The 27,743-nt window shown below is 60.7% G+C and overlaps 3 protein-coding genes across 4 annotated transcripts; 1 reads left to right on the plus strand and 2 right to left on the minus strand.

Moving 5' to 3' along the window:
* Positions 1–539: 539 nt before the first annotated feature.
* On the minus strand, positions 540–2,215 carry HINT2 (histidine triad nucleotide binding protein 2). Its single transcript, XM_039567171.1, has 5 exons — positions 2,112–2,215; positions 1,129–1,287; positions 938–1,042; positions 787–859; positions 540–683 (listed from the first exon to the last, which is right to left on the minus strand). Exons 1-5 carry the CDS (start codon positions 2,169–2,171, stop codon positions 592–594), a joined length of 489 nt encoding a protein of 162 aa, XP_039423105.1. The 5' UTR covers positions 2,172–2,215; the 3' UTR covers positions 540–591.
* A 182-nt stretch (positions 2,216–2,397) lies between these two features.
* On the minus strand, positions 2,398–6,900 carry TAF1C (TATA-box binding protein associated factor, RNA polymerase I subunit C). Its single transcript, XM_039567674.1, is given in 15 exon segments — positions 2,398–2,968; positions 2,971–3,600; positions 3,878–4,015; positions 4,149–4,323; positions 4,471–4,599; positions 4,694–4,829; positions 4,948–5,019; positions 5,130–5,253; positions 5,365–5,475; positions 5,550–5,797; positions 5,885–5,955; positions 6,036–6,131; positions 6,223–6,329; positions 6,478–6,571; positions 6,660–6,900. Coding segments are annotated over 15 exon segments (2,805 nt in total). The 5' UTR covers positions 6,792–6,900; the 3' UTR covers positions 2,398–2,426.
* Positions 6,901–11,077: 4,177 nt separating this feature from the next.
* On the plus strand, positions 11,078–19,187 carry TMEM8B (transmembrane protein 8B). Of its 2 annotated transcripts, none has more exons than XM_010395105.4 (12): positions 11,078–12,952; positions 14,043–14,250; positions 14,387–14,520; positions 14,654–14,913; positions 15,139–15,494; positions 15,803–15,899; positions 16,109–16,232; positions 17,566–17,708; positions 17,879–18,057; positions 18,144–18,290; positions 18,365–18,481; positions 18,643–19,187. In XM_010395105.4, the coding sequence occupies exons 1-12, from the start codon at positions 12,612–12,614 to the stop codon at positions 18,943–18,945; spliced, it is 2,409 nt and encodes an 802-aa protein (XP_010393407.1). In that variant the 5' UTR covers positions 11,078–12,611; the 3' UTR covers positions 18,946–19,187. The 2 variants fall into 2 exon arrangements, with proteins under 2 accessions (XP_010393407.1, XP_010393406.1); XM_010395104.4 differs by having other exon boundaries at positions 11,079–12,952; positions 18,677–19,187.
* Positions 19,188–27,743: the final 8,556 nt, after the last annotated feature.

Below are 27,743 nucleotides of genomic sequence, written 5' to 3' on the forward strand. Positions count from 1 at the left end.
GTGAGCTCCCAGAGAGGCCCCTCTGGGGTGGACGAGAAGTACACATGCAGAAGTACACAAGCCTGCTCTGAGGGCTTTTAGATCAATCAAGTGCAATTAACTGGTTTTGAAAAGCAGGGAAACATCAGCATCCAGTACAGGGCTCTGGCAGCAACATGGGGGTGCTGGCCGGGAGGTGATGTGAGGCAGAACAGGCAGGGAGTGTGTGATGGCAGTGAGGCTGGGTGGGCAGCCCTGAACATGGTGTGCTACTGATACCCCAGGGATGTTCCCCCACTTGGGGACACCCTTGTGGCACCCAGCCTGCTCCCCCAGCCCAGCACCAAGATGAGTCTTTTGCCTGTGAGCTGTGGGCTTCTGCTTCTGCTTCAACTGTAGGGCTCCAGATCATCTCCAGCATGGGGCAGGTTGGTATGTGTGGAGCCCAGACCCTCTGCAAAAAGCAGGGTACCAACTCTCTACTGCTGTGACAATGGAGGCCAGTCCTGCCCAGGCCAGCCACCTCCACCCCCCAGAATGCCACCCTGATGCAGAGCCACTGAAGTCACCACCAAGGGGATGCTTTATTGGGGGGCAAGTGGGTAGTGGGGGTTAGCCAGGGGGCCAGCCCATCTGCCGCCCCCCCAACACATGGAGGTGCAAGTGGTAGACAGACTGTGCGCCGTGCTTCCCATCGTTGATCACTGTCAGGAGAGGTACAAGGGTCAGGCCACCCTCTGTGTCCCCAGCCCCCAGGAATACCAGTGAGGGTCCTGCCCCACAGCACAGCAGGGGATACCAACTCACCAAGGCGGTAGCCATCAGCCAGCCCCTCTGCCTGCGCCGTGCGTGCTGCCACCACCATCAAGTGCCCCAGCAGCTGAAAGAGGGGGGAGTGGCAGCGTCAGCACTGTATGACCCCCCACCAGCAGTGTCCCAGGGACCTCTCTGGACTCACCTCAGTGTCTTGGGGACCCACGTGGCTGATCCGGGGGATGGGGCGCTTGGGGATCACCAGGAAGTGCACAGGGGCTTGGGGAGCCACATCACGGAAGACCAGGCACTACCAGGGGGAGCAGGGTAAGCCCCACACCCGTGGGTTCTGCCCCCCTGCCCCAGTGGGGACATAGGTCCTGCTGTCCCAGCTACCTTGTCATCTTCATAGAGGATGGTGGCAGGGATGGTGCGGTCGATGATCTTGCTGAAGATGGTAGGCTGCCCGCCTGCCTTCTCGCCGGCCGCCGCTGCCCGCTGCGCCTTGCCCACCTCCCCGTCCTGCCCGCCGGGCACTGACACGCACCGCAGGGGCTGAGGGGCACAGGGGGCTTACAGCCTGTGCCCGGGGGGACAAGGACAAGGACACCGCCGCCGGGGTGGGCCAGGGCACGTGGGGAACACGTGGGGGTGATGGTGGGGTGCACGTGGGAATGGCAGGGGGATACGTGGGGGGAGGCACGTGGGGGTGACATGGAGTGCACGCTGGGTACGGGTGGGGGATGCATGTGGGGGTGATCGGAGTACTGCATGGGGTGATGGGTGATGTGATGGGAGATGCACGTGGAGAGTGGTGGGATTCATACTGGGGTCCTGGGGGTGCACATAGGGGGCGATGGTGGGGTGCACGTGGGGGTGACGCTTGGGTGTGACAGGGGGACACACATGGGGCAACAGGGAGGTGCACGCGGGAGTAACGCGCACAGGAGTAAGGGGGGCAGATGCCCAGGGGGCTGATGGGGGGCTGTACCCACAGGGGTGACAGAGGACTGTCCACAGCCTCGACAGTGGGCTGTGCCTACAGGGGTGACAAGGGACTGTGGTCACGGGGGAAACAGGACTGTCCACGGGGTTGACAGGGATCTCCGCCCTCGGGGGTGCCGAGGAGGGGGCTGTGCCCACGGGGGCGCGGGCTGGGGTGCGGGTGGATGCACACAGCTGCTCCGAGGCCCCGTGCCGTGGCGTGGGGGTGCGCGGGCCCGCGCTCATGCCCGTCGCCGACTTTGCCCGAAGGTGGAAGCAGTGGCGAGCATGATGCGGACCCGTTCCGGTGTCCCTGTTACCCCCCACGCCCCTCATCCCGGTGCATCCCCCCTCATCCCGGCTCCCCCCCCATCCCCGCGTCTCCCCGCACCCACCTGCCCCGGGCGCAGCGCGCCCCGAGCGAGCGCCCGCGCGAACACCGCCGCCATGGCCATCGCTCCCGCCCCCGGCACTCACACCCCGTCCCTGCTCCACGCCTCCTTAAAGCGCCCGCGCCCGCCCTGTGGGCGACCCACGCTTCGGAGCATCCCGGCGGGGACCCTCCGACCGGGGAAGACGGTCACTCCCTCCTCGGGGGCAGTCTCGACCCCGGGCGTCCCGCCCAACCTCCCCTGCCCCAAGGGTGGGTGCCCTGACCAAGCAATTGAAGACCCCGGGAGCGAGGCTGTACCAAGCACGTTTATTTGCACTCAGAAGCCCATTCGTGGGCGCTTGCGACGGGGCTGCGAGGCGGAGGACAACTGGCTCTGGGAAGAAGGGATGCACAGCTGGCTGGCCTGGCTGCCAGGGGGCTCTGGGGGCTCGGGTGGCCCCTCGGCCCACACGGACAGATAGTCCCGCAGCGTTTTCCGACGCTCCTTGGGGATGCCGCGGCAGCGCAGGCTCTGTGAGGACAGCAGGGCTTCATCGGGTGCCGGTGAGGTCGGGGGGCTGCGAACTGCGGGGCTGCCTGCTGGTGAGGAGCCCTCCTGGGAGAGAACGGGTGGGTGGCCGGGGGAGAGCAGCGGGGGGCCCGCATCACTCAGCTCGGACAGCTCAGACTGGTAGGTGAGGGAGGAGGTGAAGCTGGCCGAAAGGCTGCGGCGGCCCCGGGCTCGCTTCTGTCGCCGCCGCCGCTCCCGCAGTGCCCGCTGTCTCTGTGCCACACTGAAGCTCGTCCTCTCCTCCCACCACTGCTCCCAGTCCCCAGCCCAGGCCGCTGTCAGACGGGCGCTTAGGGGTCTGGAGCCCCTGCCGGCTCCAGGGTCTGTGGCAGGGGCGGTGGCTGGACGGCCGAAAGCCCCCAGCGCTGGATGCGACCACCTTCCCGCATGGCTTGGTGCAGCCGCTGGCGCATCTGCCTCTGCAGGTTGCTGGGGCCCGCCGGCCCCTGCAGATCTCTGCGGGTGAAGAGGCGCCTCTGGCTGAGGCTAGGGTGCCAGGTGTGCCGAGGGGGATCCCTGCAGGCCCTGGAAAGGGCCCTCAGCCAGCGGCAGTACCGCAGGGCTGCAGCTGGGCTGGGTACTGCCAGGGAGGGCTGGGGACTGGCACAGGGCTCCTGCAGTTCAGCTTCCTCCAGGGGTGCTGGTGTGCCCACATCCTCCTCCTCTTCCTCCTCATTGATAATCACCTCCAGGTTGGACAAGTAGAATGTTTGCTCTTCCTCCTCTTCTTCCTCACCGCCCAAGCCCTGTGGGCTGCTGGCTGGAGCCTCAAAGAGAGGGGAAGAGCCAGGGGCTGTTGTGGTCTCATCCCTCGATGGGGGTGCAGGGGGCTGTGCTGCCTTGTGGGTCAGCCTCTGGCAGAAGACATCCCCAGCCTCAGAGAGCTGGAAAACCACCATGGACTTGTGTGGCCCATCCTCCTGCAGCGTGGCAGTCAGCCCTGTGGGAACAAGCAAGGCATTGTCACCAGGGTTCCAGTCCTGGGGATACTCCAGGGCCATGGCCAGAAGTGGGGGCTGCCTCCACCCCTCAGTGGGCACATTCACTGCTGGTTCCTGCCCTGAACATCGTTTTCTAAGTCATTCATCTCTTGCACAGGATTGTTTGGGGCTTTGCTTTTGCTTTTTCAGCCACCCTCCAGCCAGGCCACGACAGGGGCTACACACCAGGTTCTCCCACACCAGGACCTGCAGCCTGGGGAAGTGTGGGACACTCACCTGCTGCCGGGGCTTCGAGGCGCTGCTGGAGAAGGTGTTGGCGGTGTGGGAGCTGGGTGGGCAGGTGCTGCAGGCACCCCCCAATGCTGTGCAGCTTCTGTGGAGTCCCCGCCAGCTGACAGGCTGACTGGCTGCCCCCTGAGGAAACACCCAAAAAACTTACCGGTGAGCACAGATGCCAGAACAGCAGATGATCCCAGCAGCAAAGAGGCTGGGACGTGGGCACAGAGGAGCCCTGGCCCTGCAGCACCCCTGAAGCTTGATCTCTTACCCCGGTATTGCAACAGCAACAGCTCCTGGGTGCGGGATGCGCCGAGCAGCACCTGGTGGCTCCTCCCAGGATTCCCTGGCATCAGGTGTGCAAATAGTGGAGGGGCCTTCATCATGTGTGCCCACTTCAGAACAGGCACAAGTGGCAACCGCTCGTCCAGCACATACACAGAGAACTAGGACAGGAGTCTCAACTCAGACGGGGCACACCCCAACACGCTGCGGCAGCTCCCCTCAGCTGGGAGATCTCCATGCCCCATAGGCACTGGGAGATGCAGCTGTGCAGGGTGTCTCCCCCAGCTCCCAGCTGTGGTGGGGCTCACCTGGGTGGTGACAAGATACTGTGAGGGGTGAGCCCTGCCCAGGTACATGGGCAGCACCACACGCTCGCCCTGCTGGCAGCCAGCTTCCTCGCCCACCTTGAACAAGTCGAAGTGGCATTTCTTGGGGGCCTGCAGCAGTAGAATGGGGCACGGTCAGCACTTTGGGCTGAGGAACCCTCTTCCCTGCCTGCCCCAAGCCCCAAACCCACCCTCCCAGGCTCACCCGGGCATCAAGGCACTGCAGGCCTGTGCGGTCAGCACAGCTGAGCACCCGTGGGTGTGCAGTGAAGTCACTCCAGCGCCAGGGTGAATGGTCCCGAAAAAACATGGTCTGGGGGTCATGGCGGAGCTGCTGCAGCCTGTGGGGAGACAGCAGTATTGGCATGGGGCAGGGCTACCCTGTCACTTTGGCCCCTCCACCCCTGGGACTCCACTGTCTGCATGAGTCCCTAGATGGCCATGAGTGCCCTATCTCACCCAGTCCCGACGCTCCAGAGGTAGACGGTCCCACTCTGGGTGCAGACAGACAGCTCCCCGGGAAGGTGAGGGCTGCAGGATGGGGGGCACAGCATCACCATGGGGCAACAGCACCCACCACAGGGAGCAGAGCTGCACCAGCAGAACTCCCTCCTCGCACAGCCCCTTCCTCCAACGCCTACCTGACAGTGAGGCAGGAGGCAGGCACGTCGGTGCGGATGACCTGTAGTGGGGCGGGAGCTGCCCCTGTCCTGCCCGGCACCCTCCAAACACCACAGTGATAGTCTGAGCGGACCCCAACAAAATCTGTCAGGGGAAAGGAGGTGGCATGTGAGCTGGCAGCATTCCAGGAGCCCCTGCTGCCCCTCCTCCCTACGTCCTGTCTGCCTCGAGATGTGGATCCCACAGCTGGCTCACCTTCCCCATCCACACGGGCTGCAGCCACTTGCCGGACACGCCCACTGAGCTCAAACTGCGCTGGGGAGCCCCGGGCACGGGGCAGCTCCTCTAGCACCACGTCCTGGAAATCTGGGATGCTGGCTAAGGGTGGTGCAACACAACCCGCACTTCCCTCCCCAGGGACACCCCATGTGGAAGGATACAGAGGTGGTTCATGGCCTGCCCTCCGGGGTGCACGAGGCGGCCCATGGGTGTCCCCCCATCTTCAGCGGGCAGCCAGGCCAGTGCTCCCCCTGTGAGGCTGTCGTCGAAGAGCAGGTTGGACCACTGCTGCATCAGCTCCTCGTGCAGGCAGTCTGCCAGCAGCCCCAGTGGCACCTCGAAGAGCCAGTCACGGCACAGGTGGGAGAACCAGCGTAGGCGGGAGGCCAAGTGTTGCCGGGGGCAGCCGCTGCAGGGCATGGACAGCATTAGGTGGGGGGACAGAGCAGGACCCCCCCCAAGACCTCTGCAGGGCAGGGGACATGGGGACACTCACCGTCGGGCCTCCAGGCGGTCGATGTCCTCCACCAGGGCTGTCATCCGTATGGTGCTATTCCGGGCTGGTCTCTACAGGAGGAGGGGGCAGAGGTTGAGACTGGCAAGGGAAGGGTGGGGAACAGCACTGTTATCCCTGGACAGACAGCGACCTTCAGCTTGGAGTTGCCCAGGTAGAAGTTCTTGTGCAGCAGGTGCCCCAGGGAGCCAAAAGCATCTTCTGGGTGATCCACAAAGAAATGACCCAGCTGTGTGGGAAGGATGGGAAAGGGTCAGTGCATGCGAAGCTCCCACGCTGCCCCCCAGGTCCTCGACGGGATGCAACACCTCAAATCTCACCTGCCGGGCGAAATCCAGAGTGGCTCCGGACTTGCCTGCCCGGAGCTTCTTGCACAGGCCGCTGCGGTACAGGATGTCCTGAGGTGCGGGCGAGGGGATCCAGCAGCCTGCGGGGAAGAGGGCAGAGGCCGCCTGGCACCATACGAGCACCGGGACACCACTCAGCACCGCGGGACAGCGGCAGGGATAGAGGTGGAAGGGATGTCCCCCTCAGGCCCCGTGCAGCGAGCTCCCTCCCGCTCCTGCGGCTCTCACCCGCCCTGGGCAGCAGCACCGGCACGGCCGCAGCGTCGGCGGCTTCCCACCTCTCGCCCGTCGCGCCACGGCGGGGCATGAACGCCGGCTGCGCCTGCGGGGAGCGAAGGGGGAGAGTCAGAGCGGCCCCCGAACGTCCTGCCGGCTCCCTCGGCCGGCATGGACCCCCGGCAGGACCTCACCTGGCGGCGGCCGGGGCCGCCCTCCAGCACCTGCCCGTGCTCGCCCCAGCCGGCGACCGGCGCGGGGCCACCCTCCTCCCGCGGCGGGCCGGCGCCGAAGTAGGACGGGAAGAGAGCGGCCGGGAACTCCATGGCCGCGGCACCGGGCACCGGGAGCGGCACGCGGCTGGGCCGGCGGTCCCGCTGCCCTGTGGGGATGGCGCGACCACCGGGAATGGCCACCGGGAATGGCGTAATGGTCGCGCTGCTGCGGCCGCGCACCAATCAGCGCTCGGGAACGCAGCGGGACAGAGCGCCACCGGTGGCACAGACACGCGGGGCGCCACCGCCCCCTGGCGGCCGGAGGGTAAAACGCACGGCCCCGGGGGAACAGGCACGGGAATGGCACGGGACCGGGATGGGAACGGGACAGGGACGGGCGGGGGAAAGCGGTGGGACCGGGATGGGAACGGGACGGGAACGGGACAGGGACGGGCGGGGGAAAGCGGTGGGACCGGGATGGGAACGGGACAGGGACGGGCGGGGAGAAGCGGTGGGACGGGGTTGGGAACGGGACAGGGACGGGTGGGGGGAAGCGGTGGAACCGGGATGGGAACGGGACAGGGACGGCCGGGGGGGAAGCGGTGGGAGCGGGATGGGAACGGGACAGGGACGGGCGGGGGGAGGCGGTGGGACCGGGATGGGAACGGGACAGGGACGGCCGGGGGGAGGCGGTGGGACCGGGATGGGAACGGGACAGGGACGGGCGGGGGAAAGCGGTGGGAACGGGATGGGAACGGGACAGGGACGGGCGGGGGGAGGCGGTGGGACCGGGATGGGAACGGGACAGGGACGGGCGGGGGGAAGCGGTGGGACCGGGATGGGAACGGGACAGGGACGGCCGGGGGGGAAGCGGTGGGACCGGGAAGGGAACGGGACAGGGACGGGTGGGGGGAACAGTGAGATAGGGCCGGACCAGGACTGGCACCGGGGAGCCATGAGGACAGGAGCCCACCGGGGAATGGGCAGGGGTAGGAGCACTGTTCCCCTCTGCTCGCCTGGAGCGCAGTGAAACCCCACCGTGAGTCCTGCTATGGGCATACCTGGTTTTCCATGGCCCCAGTTGTGTGGCCATGGGGCACCCCACATACCAGCAGGGTGTGGGGACACGGTACAGTCTCAAATATCTGGGGGTGTGAGGTTGAAGTGTGGCTCCTGGAAGGTTTAGTCCAGTTCCCCCATCCCACCCTGCCCTTCCTCATACCTGCTTGGCCTTGGTGACCCACTGCCACCCTGGCTCTGTGCTCTTTCCTCCCCACAGGGGGGTTGCTGGCTCCCCTTGAGGGACTCACCTGGCCCCAGACCCCCATGGGTACCCACATAGAGTTCAGGTTAGTCTCATGGGGCTCTGATGGGACCCTGGAGCTCTTGGAGAGTATCTGGAGGAGAGACAAGTTCCCTTGTCCATTTCCCAAGGAGAGCATGACCAGCTTTCTCCAGGAGGCACCACGGTCCTCATACATCCCTGTCCCAGTGCCCACTGGCCCCAGAGCTGTGCCGGTGAGGTCTGCATTGGGGAGGGGACCCCGATCCATGCCTGGAGAGGTTCTGTGCTCTGGGGAGAGTTGCTGGGCAGTCAGGCTGGGACATGGTGGGGTGGCTGCTCCTACTGCAGCTCCCAGGGTGGTGCCCCGTGGGGAGCACGGGATGAGAGAGGAGCATTCCCATGAGTAGTAACTTGCTGCCTCCATCATGGCCAAGGGGGATGGTGATGTCAGGGGAGCCTGGGGATGATGTCAGGGAGTGTGGGAAAGCATGATGAGATAGTTTCCAGTCAAGATGCCCTCATCCCCGCAGGTGGTGCCCAGAGCCCCTCTGTGGGACACCTCCTCTGTAAGACACATGCCACCGTTTTCTGTAAGAAGGTGGTAGCCACTGGTAGAAAACCACCTGACCCCCTTACACAGTCCCCATAGGTAGCCCCACCCCCTCCAGCCCCATAGGTAGCCCTCACTGCCTCCCGTCCTTTTCGCAGCTCCATGTCCCTCTCCACTAGCCCTATATTCCTGTCCCCAGGCCACTGTCCCTGTGCCCCAGACCCACATCACTGTCCCCAGTCATTGTTTCTGTCCCCAGCCCCACGTCCCTCTTCCCCAGCCTATGTCCCTGTCTGCAGCCCCATGTTCCTGTCCCTCAGCCCCGTATCTCTGTTCCCAGCTTACATCCTTGTCTCCAACACCATGGCCCTGTGACCCCATTACCGGCCCGTATCTCAGTTCCAACACCATGTTCCTGCCCCCAGACCGTGTTCCTCTCCCCACCGGTGTCCCTGTGCCCGGTGCCCCCGTTCCCGGCTCAGATCTCCTTTCCAGCCCCGTGTCCCGGTCCCCCGCGCCATGTCCCTGTCCCCAGCCCTGTGCCCGCCTTCCCGGCCCGTATATCAGGTTTCAGCCCGGTGTCCCTTTCCCGCAGCCTCCCATCTCCATTCCCGCCCGTGTCGCTGTCCCCCGGTGCCCCCGGTCAGCGCCGGGTCCACGCCGCGGGGAAGGGTGGGGGGTAATTGTCTCTCGGGGTGGGCGGGGCGTGGTGCGACCGCCGGTGATTGACGTGCGCGGAGGCCAATGGCGGCGCGGGAGGCGGCCCCGGTGGGCGGGGCGGGTGACGTCAGGGCCGCCGGTGCGCGGCGGGGCGGCCGGAGGCGCGCGCCCCACGGCAGCCGCGGCGGCGGCGGCGGCGATGGCCCGGCGGGGCGGCGGGGGCGGCGGGCAGCCCCTCCCGCTGCCGCTCCCGCTGCTGCTCCTGCCGCTCCTGCTCCTGCCGCCGCCCGCCGCCGGTGAGCTCCGCCGGGAGACTGGGGTGGGGGGCGCGGGTGTGGGGCGGCGGGACGAGCGCGGGACGGGGCGCGGGAGCGCACGTCGAGGGTGCCGGCGACAGCGCGGAGGACGTGTGTGCGGTGGGTGGGAGAGATGCTGGAGCGGAGAGCGGGGGTCCTTGCGGCGGGACGCAAGGGATGAGCTTGGGATGGGTGTGAGGTACGGGGGCAATGGGATGTGGGGGGTGCGCTCAGTGGGGCGGGGGGCGGGTGAGGACGGAACACGGGGGCGTGTCCGCTGGTCAGGAGGTGTGGGGCGCGGGGGTCCGCGCGGCGGGGCTCAAGGGATGAACTTGGGATGGGTGTGAGGTACGCGAGCCATGGGATGTGGGGTGTGCGTGCAGTGGGGCGGGTGGGAATGGAGCACGGGCGTGTGTGCGGTGGGCAGGGGGCTGCAGGCAGGGGGGTCCGTGCAGTGGAGCACAGGACAGGGTGCCTGAGGGGCGGTGGGGATGAGCCTGTAGTGGGCGTGAGGTACACGAGCAATGGGATGTGGGGTGTGCACACAGTGGGGCGGGAGGCAGGTGGGAATGGAGCACGGGGGTGTGTGCGGTGGGCAGGAGGGCTGGAGGTGTGAGCCTCAGGGCTCTGTGAGGTGCCGTGGGGCAGAGGGATGAGCTTGGGATGGGTATGAGGTACACGAATAATGGGATGTGGGGTGTGCATGCAGTGGGGAAGGGAGTGGGGAGATGCGGTGGGCAGAAGGGCTGCAGGTGTGGGGTGCAGGGGTCCGTGTGGTGGGGTGCAGGGGATGAGTTTGGAATGGGTACGTGTGTAGGTTGGGATGAGCTACACGAGCAATGAGATGTGGGGTTTGCATGCAGTGGGGCAGGGTGTGGGTGAGAATGGAGCACAAGGGCGCAGCAATGGGGGGATGGCATCCTGGGATGTGGGGTGCACACGTGATGGGACACGGTGAGTATGGCACAAGGGATGGGGCGAGCATGCAGTGGGGTTTGGGGCGCGTATGCAGCAGAGTACAGAGGTGTCCCCAGTTGGGTGTGGGGTGCCATGGGGCACGGGGTGCATGTACACTGGGACATGAGGTGGGTACGATATGTGCAGAGATGCGTGTGCAGGGGGGTGTTTGCATAACGGGATACAGGGATGCCTGCGTAGAGGGTACTGGATGTGTGTGGAATGGGATGCGTGGATGTGCGTGCAGTGGGGCACGGTGATGAGCATGCTGTGGGGCACGGTGTACCCATGCACTGGGGCATGGAGACAGATGTGCAGTGGGGCACAGAGTTGCGCGTGCGAGGAGGACGCAGGCAGCGCACAGGCAGTGAACACCCTGGGAGGGAGGCGTGTGCGTGGGCAGTGAGTGGGCCCGGGGGGCTGCAGATGCAGGGCAGAAGGCTGTGTGCGTGCAGGGGGCAGCGGAGATGGACAGCCTGCAGAGACGGGGGTGTGTGTCCAGCGGGGCGTCAGGATATGCGAGGGGATACATCGACGGGAGTATGTGAGACCAGGAGCACGCTGGGGCACGGAGCTGGCTTAGTAACCGGGATGCGGAAGGATACTTGGGGGCTTGGAGGGGGCATTCCCTGGGAAGGGGGCAGCTGTCCGGGGGCTGCCGGTGCCGGAGTGCAGCTGTGGGGCGACAGCGGGAGCTGTGCGCGGTGCTGACCGCCAGCCGCGGAGCTGTCCGCGGTGCTGACCGCCGGCCACGACCTGAGACTGTGGCACCGGGACTGGGGTCCTGCGGCTCCGGCTGCTGGCCTGAAGCAGAGGGGCTTTGGCTTTTCTCCTTCCATCCACTCCGCTTCCATGAATAGCAGTCCCGCTCCATCCTCCAGCACCTCTCCCGTGCTCTGGCTGCACTGCCACGGCGCCTCAGACTGACCCTCTGTGTGTAGCTAGTTCCCTCCCCTTGCCCTGGGCGCGTGAGCATGAGGGGGCTGTGCTGGGACTGGCTCCGGGTCCTTCCCCCAGCTCCCCTTCTGGAGTTGTGTTCAACACCCTCCCTGGGGTCCCCTGCCAGGTCACTGCCCCCACGTGGGGCTGTGGAGTGACCTGGTGGTTCCTGGTGGAAAAATTGGGATCGGATGCTCTTGCATTGAGGAGACAGGTGTTTCATGCTTGGCTTGTGCCGGCTGGCAGTGAAGGGGAGGGGGAGCTGCCTTTGTTCCAGACAAGGGAGCAGATGCATGTCAGTGTACAGCCTGCTGGGGCTGCACACACGCAGCACAAACACACGTGCACACAAGCACATGCGCACACTCCCGGCCAGGAACATGCGGTGCAAAGCAGACCCTCTTCTCAGCTATCCCACTCCACGCTGGACGAGTCCTCTTGGGCACAGACCTCCTCCCAGCCCACCCTCTGCTGGCCTCCCCCTTTCCAGCAGCTTGTGAAGAGGGGTATCTCATTCTTACTGTGTCTCTGGGGAATAATAGATGGGTCTCCCAAGCTGGCACTGGTGTAGTGTGGTAATGGTAGGTGAAGTTACGGCTGCTGTCTCAAGTCCTGCTCTCCATTGTGACAAAGAAGTGACCACCTCTCTGCTGCTGGGGCTCCTGGAAATCCCTGAAAATCAAACTGCCAGGCAGCTGGTCAGGGGGAGGTGGCCCCCGTGTGTGCTGTGGGCTTGCAGGAAGCGTCTTTCAGATATGGGGCTGTGCACAGGCACACACCCCCATGGACGTGGGTTTGCACGCCTCCACTCTGCCATGCGTGCAGACAGCACCCACGTGTGCATATGTGCACACATATGTGCACCGTTCCTCCTCCACAAACCACAGGAGGGCTGGGAGGCTGTGCAGGAAAGTGCTCTGCTCCCTCCTTCTTCTCGTGGCACTTTATGATGGGCTCAGTGCTGAGCCTCCCCAGCAGGCAGGTGAGAGGGAATCTGTGTTCCTGTGGGACCTGACCTGCTAGAGCATGGCTGAAGCCACGAAGAATGTCCCTTTATTACAGGTAAAATGCAGGGAGCAGAGCATGAGCAGCCAGGGTGGTGGGCTCCTCGGGCTACAAACCATCAGTCCCACAGCTCTGTGAACTGAGCTCGAGGCAGTGCTGAACCAGGAGTGATGCCGAGTCTGCCAGGGCTGGGAGACACAGCTGGGGATAGCTGACATCAGCCCTGGGGACTCACTGAAATGGCACTGTCCCAGCCCCTCCTGCCTCCAGGCTGCTGGACACTTGCAACATACTCAGAGCCTGGGTGGTGGGCCTGCTCTGGGAGGGGTGCTACACAACCCCCTCCCCAGTCCTTTACCCTGCTGAGAGCCCCTCGGGTCTCCTTTGCAGATGGGCTCTTTGTGACCGACTACTTCACCCGCACACCACGCAAGCTCAGCCCCTTCCGCTCCTTTGCCAGCATCGAGCTCTTCCACTTCCACATTCCCGAGGACACAGTCATTGCCGTCTGGAACCTCATCACCTTCAAGGAGCAAGGTGGCACCTTTGGGGATCAATGCCCAGACCGTAGCATCACCGTGTGAGTAAGCAGCCTGCCCTGCCTGTTTCCTTCCTGCCTGCCTCTGCTGCTCCTGCCTGGGTTTGCCCCACAGCTTGTCCGCTCTTGCCTGCTTCTTTGCTTCCACAACCACATGTACCTATAGAGTCAAAGAATCATAGAATCACAGAATGCTTTGGGTTGGAAAGGACATTAAAGATCATCTTGTTCCAACCTGCTGCCATGGGACATGTTCCATTAGAGCAGGTTGCCAACTGGGTACCACACAGCTGCTTGCTCATCCTCCCCCTGCTCCCCCGGTGGGGAGGAGAAACCATGGGAAAAAAAGTAAAACTCGTGGGTTGAGATAAAAACAGTTTACTAATCAAAATAAATATGCCAATAACACTAATGATAAAACAGCTACAACAACAATAATAGTAATAATAGTAACAACAGTAACAAAAAGGAGAGAGAGAAATAAAACCCAAGAAAGATGAGTGATTCATCACACAGTTGCTCACCACATGCTGACTGATGCCCAGCCTGTTCCCCAGCAGTTGTTGGTGGCTCCCTGCCAACTATCCCAAGTTTATACACTGGGCAGGATGCTCTGTATGGAATGGAATATGTTCTATATGGTGTGGAATATCCCTTTGGCTAGTTTGTGCAAGCTCTCCAAGCCATGCTCCCTTCTGGCATCTTGTGCACCTGCTCTCTGGCGGAGCATGGGACACTGAAAAGTGTTTTAGACTATGTGCTGCTGAGCAATAACTGAAAAGTCAGTGTGTTATCAACATTGTTCTCATACTAAATCCAAAACACAGCACAGTACCAGCCCCTAAGAAGAAAACGAACCCTATCCCAGCCAAAACCCAGACAACATATACGCTCCTTCCTCATGATTCATCTTCCCGGGACCAGTGCAGGCTCCACTCTTTTGTGCATCTCATAGATGAACTGTTTTGCTTAAACACCCACTCAAGAAAGCTCACAGTCTCCAGAAAGGTCCCAGCTTACAGATGGCTTCCATGATGTCTTTAAGCACAGAGGAAAGACACCCACATATAGGACATACTGGCCCTGCCACGATGCCCAGCCTACACCCTGCTGACTGCTGTCTCTCCTGCAGGTATTTCCGCTCAGGGGCTCCCTCCGTCATTAACCCGCTGCACACGCACTTCCCCAGGGACACAGCTGTCCCTGGCTCCTTCGCACTGACCCTCACCTGGACCCTGCCCAACCGCACCACGGGAGTGTTCAATGTCACCAGCCCGCTGCCTGGGGACTGGTTCCTGGCTGCCCACCTGCCCAAAGATGAGGGCAAGATCTCTGTCAAGGTGAGGGGCCTGGAGGGACCGTGGGGACACAGGGCTGGGGTTTGACTGCTCTGCGCTGGCAGTGCCCAGGGCAGGTGTCCCCAGTGGGGGCCATGCTCTGTGCCCCTTGCCCTGTGCTGACTCTCCTCTGGTGCAGGGGCTCTACGAGGAGTGCCAGTATCTCTTCCAGCCACAGCTCATCGTGCAGCGCCTGGTGAACATTGCTGTGCTGTACCCTGGTCATGTCACCGAGCAGAGCATGGCCCCCCACAACCGCTCCTGCCTCTACAAGTGAGTGCAAGAAGGTCTCCTAAGGAGGGGCATGCTCAGGGTGGGGAGATAACGGTGTCCCATCCCGCTGGGTTCCCTCCCCAGCCCTGTTAATCCACAGTGATGGGCACAACTTGGCACTGCTGTCCCACAGGGTCTTTGTGCCCAGCTACACATCGCGAGTGCTCGTGGAGGTGCTGCGGTGCCGTGGGGCTGAGGGCTGCCCGCTCTGGCTGCGTGTGCGGGCCAAGGCTCCCCCCCTGCACAACTCCACAACACTGGACTGCCGGGAACACACTCCCTGCCAGCTGGCCCAGGACCTCCCCTTCTGGCAGCATTGGTACTACGTACTGGTGGAGAAACACCCTGGGGTGCCGGGCACCGTCTCCTTCCAGGTCACCGTGCAGCTCACAGGTGAGGGTGCATGAGGAGGCGTTGGTGGAGGCATGGTCTTGACTCTGGTTTGGTGTGGGGGTTAAGGGATGCCCACAGGATCTGTCCCCAGCTGGGCACAGGGTTATACCAGCTCTGCTGGGATGGGTATGTTGGGAGGTGTTGGGGCTGGGTTGCAAATGGACATGGGAACTAAGAGGGGGCTGGAGCTGTGTGGTGCCCAGGCTGATGGCTCTGTCCCTCCAGACTGTTCCCGACCCAGCCTGGCCCGGCCACCTTTCCTGCCCTCCAGCGCCTCCATGAACATGCCCCACTCCTTTGGCTCCGCGGGCGGGCTGGCGCTGGGGGACAGCCCTCCGCCCACCAGCCCCAATGACACGAAGCACCCGGTCCCCATCCCTGTCACCTCACATGCTGGAGAGCGGTGCTGGCCTGTCCGGCCCACGCTGCGCAACGAGCTGGACACCTTCTCCGTTCATTTCTACATCTTCTTCGGGCCCAACGTGTCAGTGCCACCCGACCGCCCCGCTGTCTTCGTCATCAACCTCCTGCCAGTGCTGGACAGTGGTGGGGTGCTCAACCTGGAGCTGCGCCTCAACGTGGTGAGGTGGCCACATACACCCTGAATGGGCCAGAGTATGGGACAGGGGGCAGGGTGGGAGATGGGTGATGTCAAGGTTGCAACAGGGCAGGGAACAGGATCTGGGGTCATAGGCAATGGTTGTGAAGTTTTGGGATGATGGAGAATGGATTAGGGTGCTCCAAGGGCAGGATGATAACCTGGGTTTGGAGTGTTCTTGGGTGACGGGCAGTGGGTTAGGGCACTGCTAGTTGGTGTGCTGCAATCCAAGTGCTGTCAGAGCAGGGGACATCCCTGGCACTGGTTTAAGGCCATCTCCTCTGCCATCAGAGCTCCCTGTGTGGTGAGAATGTGACAGTGTTCGGGTGTCTAAACCATGAAGTCCCACTGACGTCTGGTGACAACACCTCGGTCACCTGCGAGACAGGTAGACTGGGCTGTGCATGTCCATCCTGCCACGTCCATGGGGTCACACCCCCCTGTGTCTGGCAAGAGGCTGGGTGGGGGGAGGCTACAGAGACCATGGGGACATGTGGCCCTGGAGCTTGGCACAGGGTACTCTGTCCCTGTTCCAGCTCTGCCCAGGCCAGGGGGCTGCACCTTCCCCTGCTCACCCAGAGCTCTCCTGGCCCACAGAGTCTCTGGCAGGCTTCCTGCTCTCCGTTAATGCCACAGCCAGCCTCAGCCGCCTGCGGATCCCCTACCCACAGACAGGCAGCTGGTACCTGAGCCTGCGCTCTCTCTGTGCCACGGAGCACGGGTAAGAGCCCCAGCATATCCCCTCCCTGTGCCCCCAGGGGGGATGTCCCCAGCGTGACCCGTGCTGGTGTGTGCCGTGGGTCTGTGGGTGTGCCTGTCCCCTGCGCTGCGTGTCTCCGTTCCTGTGTGTGCACGCGGCTTTGCGGGCTGTGTGTCACCGTGTGAGTGCTGTGTGGGCACGGATGGCTCCATCTCGCGTCTGCCTGACCATCTGTGGGTCCCCGCGGCTCTTCCCTCTGTCTCGCGGTTAGGAAGTGCCTGTCAGCTCGCGAACGCCGGGCATCTGTCAGTGCCTCTCCGCCTCCGCGGCAGGGCCCATCTGTACCTGTGCCCGGGAGGGGACCGGGCTGTCGCTGGGAGGACAGGGCTCTGCTCTGCGTGTGAGGGGGCATCTCTGCTCAGGCTGCGGCTCTGCTCAGCATCCCCAGGGACTGGTCCTGTGCTGTGGCTCTGCTCCTGGCCTCTGTGTCTGCCTGGAGCCCTGTGGAGGAGAGGGGCTGGTGTGTGTGTGTTATGTGTCTGTACGTGCAAGGATGCATGAGTGCAGATGATGCTGCGTGCATGTTTGGTGCAAGTGTGGATGCAGCACTGCATGCAAGTTTGGGTGCACACACGCAGCTCTACGTGCCTGTTCTGGTTTGCAGGAGCAGTCAGGGCTTAGTTCAGGCAGTCAGGGCTGTGTGTGTTCTTCATGCATGCGTGTGCAGATTTGACTGCGTGAGGACACAGTCAGTGGATAGCAGTGCAGCCGGCACTGTGTGCGTATTTGTGTGTGTTGGGGGGGGTGTGTGTGCCCAGCCAGCAGCTGGTACGTGCTGTTGGCCTGTGGGGCTGTCTGTGCTCCTGGTGTGCTGGAGCTGAGGAGGTGCTGGCAGTGCCCAGAGTCTTGTGTGTGGGCAGCGCGGGGCAGTGGGGATGGTGTGCCTGCCCTGACTCCTCTGCTGCATTTCTAGTTCACGCTGAGTTGCCAGTCACAGTCAGTCCTTCCCTGAAGGGTTCACACACGGGCATTGCAGGGCAGGGCACAGTGTTTGCACAGCAAAATCCAAACGAAACAGGAACCAGCTGAGTGTGCTGCTAAAGGCAGAGGGGGTTTAAGCGTGGCCACGTTCCTCCTGCTCACCCAGGCTGGCACAAACAATTGAAGCACACAGCATCCTTGGGGACCGGCTCTCAGCTACCATACACAGCACCAAAGCAGCTCATTTTCAGGCTTGCCCAGTCCCTGGGTCTCCCATCACCTGCCAAGTCTGGGTGTGACAGGTGGCTCTGGCAGAGGCAGGAGCTGCTCCAGGGCACAGGGTGAGGGCTGACCTCCTTCTCCCACCCCCCAGGTTTGAGCCTTGCACTAACGTGACAGCTGAGGTGTACCTGCGCGCCTACCTCTCCCCCTGCATCAACGACTGCGGCATCTATGGCCAGTGCAAGCTGCTGCGCACCAACAACTACCTGTATGCTGCCTGCGAGTGCAAAGCTGGTGAGAGCTGCCCCGGGCACCCACGGACCCCCAGCATCCTCCCCTTCTCCTTGCGGGTTGTATATCCCTTCATGCTAGGTCTCTGCAGGGTGCTGGAAAGGGGGTTCCCTGCTCCACCCCTCAGCCCCTGCGAGTGCTGCAGCGGTGACGGCAGCTCTCCCTGGTCACAGGCTGGAATGGCTGGGGCTGCACGGACAACGCTGAGGCTTTCTCCTATGGCTTCCAGCTCCTCTCCACGCTGCTGTTGTGCCTCAGCAATGTCATGTTTGTGCCTCCCGTGGCCATTGCTGTCCGCAGCCACTACCTCCTAGAAGCTGCCGTCTACATCTTCACCATGTTCTTCTCCACTGTGAGTCTGGGGTGGGGTGGCTGAGGGGCAGGCAAGGGGCTGGGGCTGTGCAGGGCAGCTCTCACACCCTTTCCCTGCTACCCCAGTTTTACCATGCCTGTGACCAGCCAGGCATTGTGGTGTTCTGCATCATGGAGTACGATGTGCTGCAGTTTTGTGACTTCCTGGGCTCTCTCATGTCTGTCTGGGTCACTGTCATCGCCATGGCCCGGCTCCAGCCCATAGTCAAGCAGGCAAGTGTGGGGAGGGGGCATGCAGGGCAGGCATGGAAGGGATTTATCCTGATGGGTGCCCCACTGCCCCACAGGTGCTGTACCTGCTGGGGGCCATGCTGCTCTCCATGGCTCTGCAGATGGACCGTCACGGGCTCTGGAATCTGCTGGGGCCCAGCCTTTTCGCTTTGGGGATCATGGCCGTCGCCTGGGTAAGATGGTGTCCCTTATGTCCCCAGCCTGGCTGCGCTCAGCATCCTGCTCCTGCCAGCACCTCCCTTCTGCTGCCTTCACCCTTCCCCATGACCCCCTCTCCCTGGCTCCTGAGGGATGTGTCACCATGGCACAGGGGTTGTGTCCATCCCTGCCGCAGCTCCCCCTTCCAGCCTGCCCTTTCCCCACCACAGACGGCTCGCACTATCCGTCGCCGCCACTGCTACCCACCGACCTGGAAGCGCTGGGCTTTCTACCTGTGCCCAGGAGCGCTGATTGCGGCGGCGGCCGTGCTGCTCTACGCCTTCGTGGAGACAGAGGAGAACTACTTCTACATCCACAGCATCTGGCACCTGCTCATCGCTGGCAGCGTCGGCTTCCTGCTGCCGCCCCGTGCCAAGCCCAGCAGGCGCCTGGGGCCGCTGCCCCGGCGCAAGGGATGCGGGTACCAGCTCTGTGTTAATGAGCAGGAGGAGCTGGGGCTTGTCGACCCTGCCGTGGCCTCCATCAACAGTATTTGTACCAGCTGATGCTGAGGCCAGCTCAGACTCCTCCGGCACGGACAGCAGCCCTGTGGGGCTTGGCACCCGCTCTCTTTGCTGGCCACCCATCTCTGGGAGTGCCAGGACTCCTCTGGGCAGGCACACAGCCAGCCATCTGTGCCACCCTGTTCTTCCAATTACAGCCTGATTGAACTTGTCTCCAGGAATTGCTGTTGCTCAGTCTGCGGCAGAGCTGTGGGGTCTCAAGGCTGAGCTGGGCCATCCTCCTCTCTTTGCCAGGCCATGGAGTTGCTGAGGGGATGTGGCTGTGTGTGGAGGGGAGGAATGGCAACAGTCTCTGGCTCTCAGTGAGAGCTCCTACCCTGTGGTGGCTGCTCTGGAGCTGATGCAGCTCCAACATGGAGCAAAGTGGCTGGCAAGAGATGGGGACCAGAGGCTGCAGTGTTTTGGCTCCTGGCATGACAGGTTGCAAGGCTGGGATGTCTTTGTTGGGGCACTGTGCTCTCACAGGATGGCTGTAATGTCAGATCCAGGAGCAGCTGTGCTGTGCCAGGGCATCCAGGATCCCCTCCAAATCTGCAGGATTGTGGGGAGCCCATAGCTATGGGGGTAGGTGCCCCTGGGGGTGATGCTGGTGCTGCCTGCTGTGGCAGTGCACAGGTCCAAGAGTGCTCTGCCTGCAAGGGCCTCACCAGGAGCCCAGAGCCTGTTGGTGTCACCCCCCCTGCCTGGGGCAGCCTGCCTCAGCACCCCACATGTCGCTGCACCCAAGGAGCAGCAGACAAGTGACCCTGTGTCCCTGCTGTTGCCCCCAGCCCTGTCTCTGCAGGCACTGGGCTCCAGTGGGAGGGGCATTGCATGGACTGTACCCTGTGACCCACTTGGGGCGGCTCTTTCTCAGCCCCTGCTCCTTGTCTCGCTTATGGTCAGACTGTGGGCTCAGCACCCTCTGCAGCCAGTGGTGACCATGGTGTGGTGACAGACACCCAGGCTGTGTGTGTGCCTCAAGGACAGGGGGTTTTCACTCTGCTTTGGCAGCTCAGAGGGGTCAGGGTGGACCAGGGAGGACAGGGAAAATTCCACTGACACTTCTCAGCCCAATGGGGACTCCCCAATCCCCTGAGAATTTCTCAGCCCTGCAGGGGTCTTCAGGGTGGAATCCCGAGGCAAAACTCTGCATCCTAGCAGCCACATCCTAGCTCAGCAGAGCCCACCCACCAGCAGCCCCCCTCTCTGTACCCCTGGGGACAGAGCCCGGCACAGGGAGATTTACTGGATGCTTAACAGGATTAGCAACTGCAGGCGGGCAGGCAGCTATGTAATAGGATTGCAATCTAATTAAAACTGCTGCTTGGGAACTGGGCTCCAGCTGGCCAGAGCGGGGTGGGCTTGGGGGGCTGTGGGGGCAGCTGAAGAGGACTGTGGGGATGGGGTGGGCAGAGCAGGAGGAGGGGTGAGCTGGTGAAGAAGACCATGGCAATGCTGGTGGGTTCAGGGATTTGCTGCCTGTGTCTCTGGGCCTTGGTGTGGGATGTGCCCATGGGGAGCCAGCCTGGCCTGGAAGTGTGCTGGGCAGCCTCGGCAGGAGCCCCAGTCATTGTGCAAGGGCTGGGGAACCTGCATCTGCCACTCTCCTTCCCCCCCGCAAGCTCACCCTGCAGCCCGCCCTCTGCCATACAGAGTGTCCTGTCTGGTCTGGCCAGGTGGCAGATTAAGGATTAATTTTTTAATTAAAATCATTACTCATTTCACCAAGTCCAATTGCACCCCACTGGCAGTAGCAGCCCCCAGAGGATGAGGAGCTTGGCTTTAGCTTTCACATCAGCAACACGCTGGAGTGCAGAGCACACTGGGCACAAGCTGGTCCTGCACCAGTGCACCCCAGTGTCATGGAGATGTTGGGGCTGCATGCAGCATCCTTACCCATCCCTCATCCCTTGTCTCACTGCTGTAGGGCTGAAGTGCAAACCTGTTGCTTGTCAAATTTGTGAAGACCCTACAATAACACAGCCGGTGGTGGGATGAGCTTTCCCTTTGCAAGCAGCTGCACAGCCCCTGGCCTGCCCCACAGCAGACACCGTGGGGCGACACATGTGGGACTGGACCCTTGAGGTGGCGGGGTGGGCAAGGGTTTCAGCCAGCAGAGCTGCCCAGGGAAGCCTGGAGGAGCCACACACCAGCTCTGCTAGACTCTGCTTTTCCGGGCTGCTGGTGCAGCTCAGAGCTCCCTCTCCTTTTAATTAAACCTGCAACTGCATTTTTCATCTCAAGGACAGGCCATGCATCTGACCACACTGCCCGGGAGGGAGCTCGGCCAAGCAGCACTGGAGGGGATCCAGGCATTCTCTGCCAGCCCAGCTCATCCCTGGGGGCCCGTGGGCAGCCTGCTGAGAGCTGGGAATCCCCATTCCCACTTCATCTCCCAGTCCCACGGTGGGCAGAAACCCATTCCCCTGCCCAGGAGGCCGGCACAGCTCGGGGCACGTTGAGGTGCATTGCAAGTGCAGAACCCACAGTCTTGCAGGACAGAAAGGTTTTGTGCTCCCAGCACCAAGCATGGAGAAGCCGGTCTCTCCTGTGGGACACCCAGCACAGGGAGTGTGTGTGCCTCTCCCACCAGGCCTTTCTGGGAGCATGCTGGGACACACCATGGGAGACTCTGATTCTTCTCAGTCACCTCTCCTTTGTCGCAGGGTCAGGAGCACCAGCGTGTCCATCCCTGTGGGTCTAGTGAGCTTTTCTGCCATGGCTCCCCACGGCCTCCTGCCTCTGTCCCATAAGGATGCACTTGGGGTGAAGGCTGGACTGTCCTGTCTTCCCCTCGTGCTCAGAGAGTTGGGGTTTCTGTGACTCCCACCCCTCCAGTGTAAACAGCTTTCCTAATGCTCCATCCCTGCCTCTACCAGGCACAGCAACCACATAACCATGGCAACAGTATCCCTATAACAGCCAGGTACATCTGACATCTCCATGGCAACCAACTCCCGGAACAGCCGATGAAGAGCTTTGCTTCCTCAGTGCTGGAGAGGGATGGGGGGGTGTCGCTGCTGTACCAAGACGGCGCAAAGAATGACACGGATTCAGGATCGGGCTCAAAGGCCAGAAATGGCTATATTTAATTATATAATTCAGCTTATATAGCTTTGTTCTCAAGGGTGGCATAAAACCATTGCAGGCTTGACCATCTGCCTCCCAGAGGGATTGGCTGAACAGCATAACGCCCATTTCCAAAATATCTTTCCCAGTGAACAAAAACAATATCCACAGTATTTCCACAACAGCCTGCACCTGCAAACTAGTTTACAAAATAGCAAACCATTTCTCAGCTAAAACATGAGAAAGGAAAACTTCACAAAATGCTTCAGCAGCTGGAAAATTCCTCTGCTCCTGCTCTTTAGCATCCACAGGGGGGATTTGAGCCATACTAGGTCAGGTGGTGGCAGGGACCCTGGGGACAGACACAGCTGGGAAGGGTTTTTGACTCGATGCATGGGGCAGCATAAACCTTCACAGCCTCTGTCCTGATGGGAAGATTGCAGGGGACACAGGGGATGCATGAGAAGGTGGCAGCCCTGGGAACAGTACCTTCCTGACCCAGCCTCCTGCATCCCAGCTCCATCCTGCCTGCTGGGCTGTCAGTGCCATTGGGCCAGCACTCCCTGCTCCAACACAAGTTCCTTGGAAACGTGTATCCCAAACACTGTACTGTGCTTCCTGCCACAGCCTGCTCCCACCCCAGTCCCCACTGCAGGGGTGCTCTGCCTGTTGCCCTCCCCAGAGGCTGCCAGACCCTCCCACCACTTCCCGTCCATGCCTGCTGTCCGGACTCATCACCCAGCAGCCCTGACACAGTCTGTCGTTGCAGATGGCGATTGCATGCCATGCAACTTTAATGTGTCAGGCCTGAATTATTGAGCCCTGCAGCAGGCTGCGTGCACGCAGGCAGGACCCAGCATCCCTCCTCCTCTCCCTACCCATGTGTGCCTGCCTAGGCAGCAGTGGGTGGGGGCTGGTGAGAGGTCCAAGCTTTCCGGGTCTCTCTGGGTGCACGAAGGTGCTGTGCCCTTGCTAGCCACCGTGGCTGGGAGGTGTGGGTGCAAGGGTGGCTGTTGGTGCCACCAGATTGGTCACCTGGCGGTTGGTGGGTCCCCAGGTAGGTGTGTAGGGAGGGATGTGTAACCCTGCTGTCCCCATCTCAGCATTTTCTCCCTGGATCCTCATGAAACCCCATGTCTAGAGGCAGCTGATCCCCTACAGCTGCCCTGGGAGTCCTCACCCCTCCTGCTCACTGTGCTGCCAGACCCCAGGGAGGTAAAGCCTTTCCACCTCAGTCAATGTAAATCCCATGGTGGATACAGACAGAGCTTGCTCCCTGGGTGGACATGGCTGTCACTGTGCCGCTCTGGGGATGATGAAGGGCTCAGAGAATGCCCTGGCTGCTCTCTTATTTTTGCAGCTTGCCTGAAGCACCCTGCAGCCACTCGATGATTTTCTCATCAGAGTAGCAAGGCTTGACCGCCCTCCCCACACAGACCCATCCATCACCCACGGCTGGCACCACCATACAGCTCACAGGCACTGGACCTGCCTGCCCTGCTCGGTCCCTGGCTGTCCCTCAGCCCTGCAGGCAGTGCCTGCACCATGGACAGCCTAGGGGAGCAGCTCTGGGCATGCAAAGTGGCCCTGTTTTCCCTGGGGGAACCCACGTGCAGCCTGCTTGCTCACCCCTCCTTCTCCCCCATCCCCTAGCTCCATGTCTCATCCTCCCTGCTGCCATCCCCAGCCTTCAGGGGTGGGATCAGGGACTCCTCAAAGCTTCAGCCCCAGTCTGCTGCATGCTGAGTGAGGCCCAGGTGGGAGCCAGGCACTCACAAGTGGGAGATAAAACTACAGATGGAGAAAGCCCAGCTCCAGTGCCATGGGGCATCTCTCCAGATCCCTGTTCCTGGGAAACACCCTGCCATGGGTACCTGTCCCACAAAACTGAGGCCAGAGCAGGGACAAGCGGTTCTGAGGGGCACCCAGGGCACTGAGAACCAGCATTGTCCCAGCAGCACATCATGTCACAACACCTGGAGAAGTGAGGAAACAGAAGGGTGGCAGGGCATGCCTGGTTCAGCACGAGGGTAGGGGTGCAGGGGCCGTGGAGATGAGGGACAAAAGGCTTGGCTGTACCCACAGGGACCAGAGCATTGCAGGGAGAATATGTCAAGGGACAAACAGCAGCTGCCATGGTCCCATGGCTGGAAGGGAGCAGCAGACAGAAAAGGGGGACACTGAGACATGGGAAATCAGGAAAAGTGGTGGTGATGCAAAGCATCACGATTTTCAGCTGCTGTTAATTGAGTTTCTTGGAGAGGTTGGTGGGGAAACCTGCGGGGGGGCTGGACTCAGGACTTTATCCCTGGCAATTTAGAAGAGGGCTGTTGAAGACCTGCTCTGTCGAGCGGAAAAACCAGTTGAGTCGTGCTTAACTTCATCAAGGGAACTGCATAGAAATCAGGGAGCTTGCTAAGAGAAATTAATAGAGCAGCTAGGGGGGCAGACTGCCTGCAGACAGCATGAGAACTGCTCAGATCCGCATGCCGGAGACTTCCAGTAAATGAACATGTCCTTTAACGAGATTTGCAAGGCCAGCATGGCCAAGGAGCAGAGTGAGTAAATGGGTGGGAAAGGTCATTCCTCAAGGAAGGGAGCCATGCCAAAATGAAGAGCACATGAGAGGGGGGGAAGGTTACATTAAAAACCAGAGCAAAACAACCCCCAAAGAGCCTTTGAGGAAGATCTTGGCAACAGCTTAAAATTGCAAATAATTTTGCAGTGCTAAATTTGCTAAATTGTTGCCATAGCAATGAGAGTTTGGGGATATCTAGGGGTGCATCAGAGTGCTGCAGCTCAGATCCACCCCTCTGGATGAATCTTGGGGTAGGATCTGTGAGTCCTGCAAGCTCTTTCTCTTAGGACAAGGAAGTCAAGTGTTTCTATCCCCAAAGCAGACGTCTACAGCCCACAGAGGGGTGATGCTGGAGGATCAGCCTTGGCACATCCGGGCCGGTGAGCAGTGGAAGGGCTGCGATTGCAAGGACAAAGTCTACAAGTACAAAATGCACTTGCTGTCAACTGGTAGGAAATTAAGGCAGTTGCTCTTGCGAGAAATCAGCCTTGCACCAACAGAAATCAAGCCGTTACACCAAATGGAATCCTGGATAAATTTATCTTAAGAAGCAAGCCTGCAGAAGAAGATAAAATCATGTTAGTAGAGGCTGAGAACATTGTCCATAGGATGCAAAGCCACTGTTCCCTTTATGGCTTGCAGATTAAAGTTTTCCCTTAAAAATCATTTCCCCCCACTCAAACACTACCACTAATATTTCCCTTGAGTCCCAAGTGCTCAGCAATATGTTGTTATGTATGAAGAGAGCTCTCAATGGAGACTGCATTAAAGAAATCACATTGAAGCTTCCTGTTGGACTGCAAGAGGTGCCTACAATGAGAGGAATATCACAGATTATTCTTACTTTACATGAATATGCTTCATCACCTCCACAGCTAAAACACAAGGCTCTGCATTTTGAAGAGGAATGTTTTTGGCTGAAATTGAATGGGTTTGGAACAAGTGCAATCCAGAGGCTCCTGGCTCAGCAGGAAGGGAGGTAAGTCCCTGAGGGTTCTGTGTGCCAAGTCCTCCTGAGAAGCTTTGCCCCAGGGCTTGCCTGCAGTCAGCAAATCTCCTGCCAGCACAACTACAAATCCCAGATGAGCCCATGAGGATTGCTGTTCTAATTAACTAATGAAGCCGTCTCCTGTTGGGAAGATGGATAATCTGAGCTGGAGGCTTCCTCCCTGTTGTGGGGGAGGACCTGGAGCAACACCCACCTCCTCTCAAGGGACCTCATAAATGTCTGTACACTCCAAGGATGTACTTGCTGCAGGGAGGTGCCAAGTGCTCCCAGACACAGCATCTCCCTACACCCTGCCTTCAACCTGCCTTCAAAAACTCATCTGACCCCGTCCTCTGTCTGGCAGGTCCAAAGGCAGCTTGGCTGCTCTCATGCCTGAGTTTTCACTTTGGTCTCATAATATTCAGGCAAATCACAAGAGAAAAATTAACGTTTGAGGAGGGTGAAGTCTGTGCAGGATCTCCCTGAGCTGCAGCCATGCGCAGCGCAGGAGGATCCACTTCAAAGGGAGGAGCCACTTCATTAAAAAAGAGAACTAGGGCCTTTGATATCAAGATAAACATCCTGATACGCATCAAAGCAGTTTCTTCTCCTTGTCCTTAGACACCCTCTCCCGCTTCACTTAAGTTCTGGATTTTGGAATTATACTTCTGCCTAATCCTTGCTGTGCTGCATCCCATCTGGATGGTTGTTTGGCAGGGGAGATTCTGGGTGCTGCTTTGTGCTGTGTGAGACCTTCAGGTCATGCCCATTAGCCTAAATACTGTGTCATTGCCTTCTGTTCCACCTATGAAGAACTAAGAGTTCCTGGTGAAGGTGATTCTATTTCCATTGAAAAACATAATGTGTTTAAAAGAAAGTGCAATAGGGAAGTGCCCAAAGGCCAGCTGGGTTGCCTCAGAGCCCAATGGGATCCATCCCTCTGGACTCCCTGCCCGCAGTGGCTGCAGGCCCATCCCTGGTAGCAGGTTGGGTATCCAGCAGCCTGGGAGAGGGGACTGAGCTGTGAACACTGACACCTGGCACAGGAAGAGGCGTGAGGATGCAGGGGCAGTATGTGCACAGAGTGCTGGTGGGAGTCACATCCTCCCTTCATGGTAAACCTCTCCTTCAGTATTTGGAGATTATGAGTAGGATTTGGAGAGGCTCAAGAGCCAGGTACTGTTCCTAATGCCAATACCCTATGCTTTTGCAGTAGCCAGGGGCTTTAGCAGGCTGGCCATTGTAGCTGGGCTGTGGGGTGAGCTGTGGCCAGGGGGTCTGTGTACCCCTCTTCCAGAGTTCCGGGCACTCTTTGGGACAGGAAAGAGAAGAGGAGCAGCTGATGCAGTGGGGAAGCCACAGGTCTGAGCATTCAACTACTAGCAGCCAGCTGTACACACAGAGCAAAGCTGCTCTCAGGGAAGTCATTTGGGTCACACTACCTGTACCCCAGATTTGTGAGGTGGGACTGGGCTCAAGTGGTCACCTCCAGGTCACAGAGTGCTGGTGCTGGCTGGGAGCGAGGTACAAGGGCAAAGGGCTTGCTGCCACTGGCAGGTAACAGCTTTACTATTTCAGTTCTTCCAGATAGTAAACATAGGCTCTGGACATGCAGGAAGGAGAGGATCAGGAGAGTGGTACAGCTTTGACTTCTTCCAGAATGGGTTAAAAACAGGGAAAAATCCTCCCCCCAAGCCTCCACTACCCCAGGGAGTGTCGGCTGGTGGGTTTCAGCTGCCCTGTTGCAAGCTGTTGTGTGGGATGGAGGTGGAAGGAGCTGCAGGCCCAGGCTGCCCCAGAGCACCATCCTCAAAGTCCCTGGGCCACCAGACAGCAGCACTGAAATCCTGCTGAGACCTGCTGGTGCTTTCACTTATATTTCCAGCCTGGAGAAGATCTTGCATGCCCCAGAAGCAGCCCACCCTCTTTTCCTGTGTTCTCCTGGCTGTCACTCCAGCCCTGCAAGCGCAGACACACTACATTTGTTAGGAGGGCGAGGGTCTCACCAGGCACAGGGCTTGTGATGGACACCCCCAGGAAAGGCGACGGCTGTGTCTGTCTCAGACCCTTCTACACCTGCATCCCCTTGTGCCAGC

The sequence above is a fragment of the Corvus cornix genome, chromosome Z (assembly GCF_000738735.6).
Source record: "Corvus cornix cornix isolate S_Up_H32 chromosome Z, ASM73873v5, whole genome shotgun sequence".
NCBI classification, from domain to species: domain Eukaryota; kingdom Metazoa; phylum Chordata; class Aves; order Passeriformes; family Corvidae; genus Corvus; species Corvus cornix.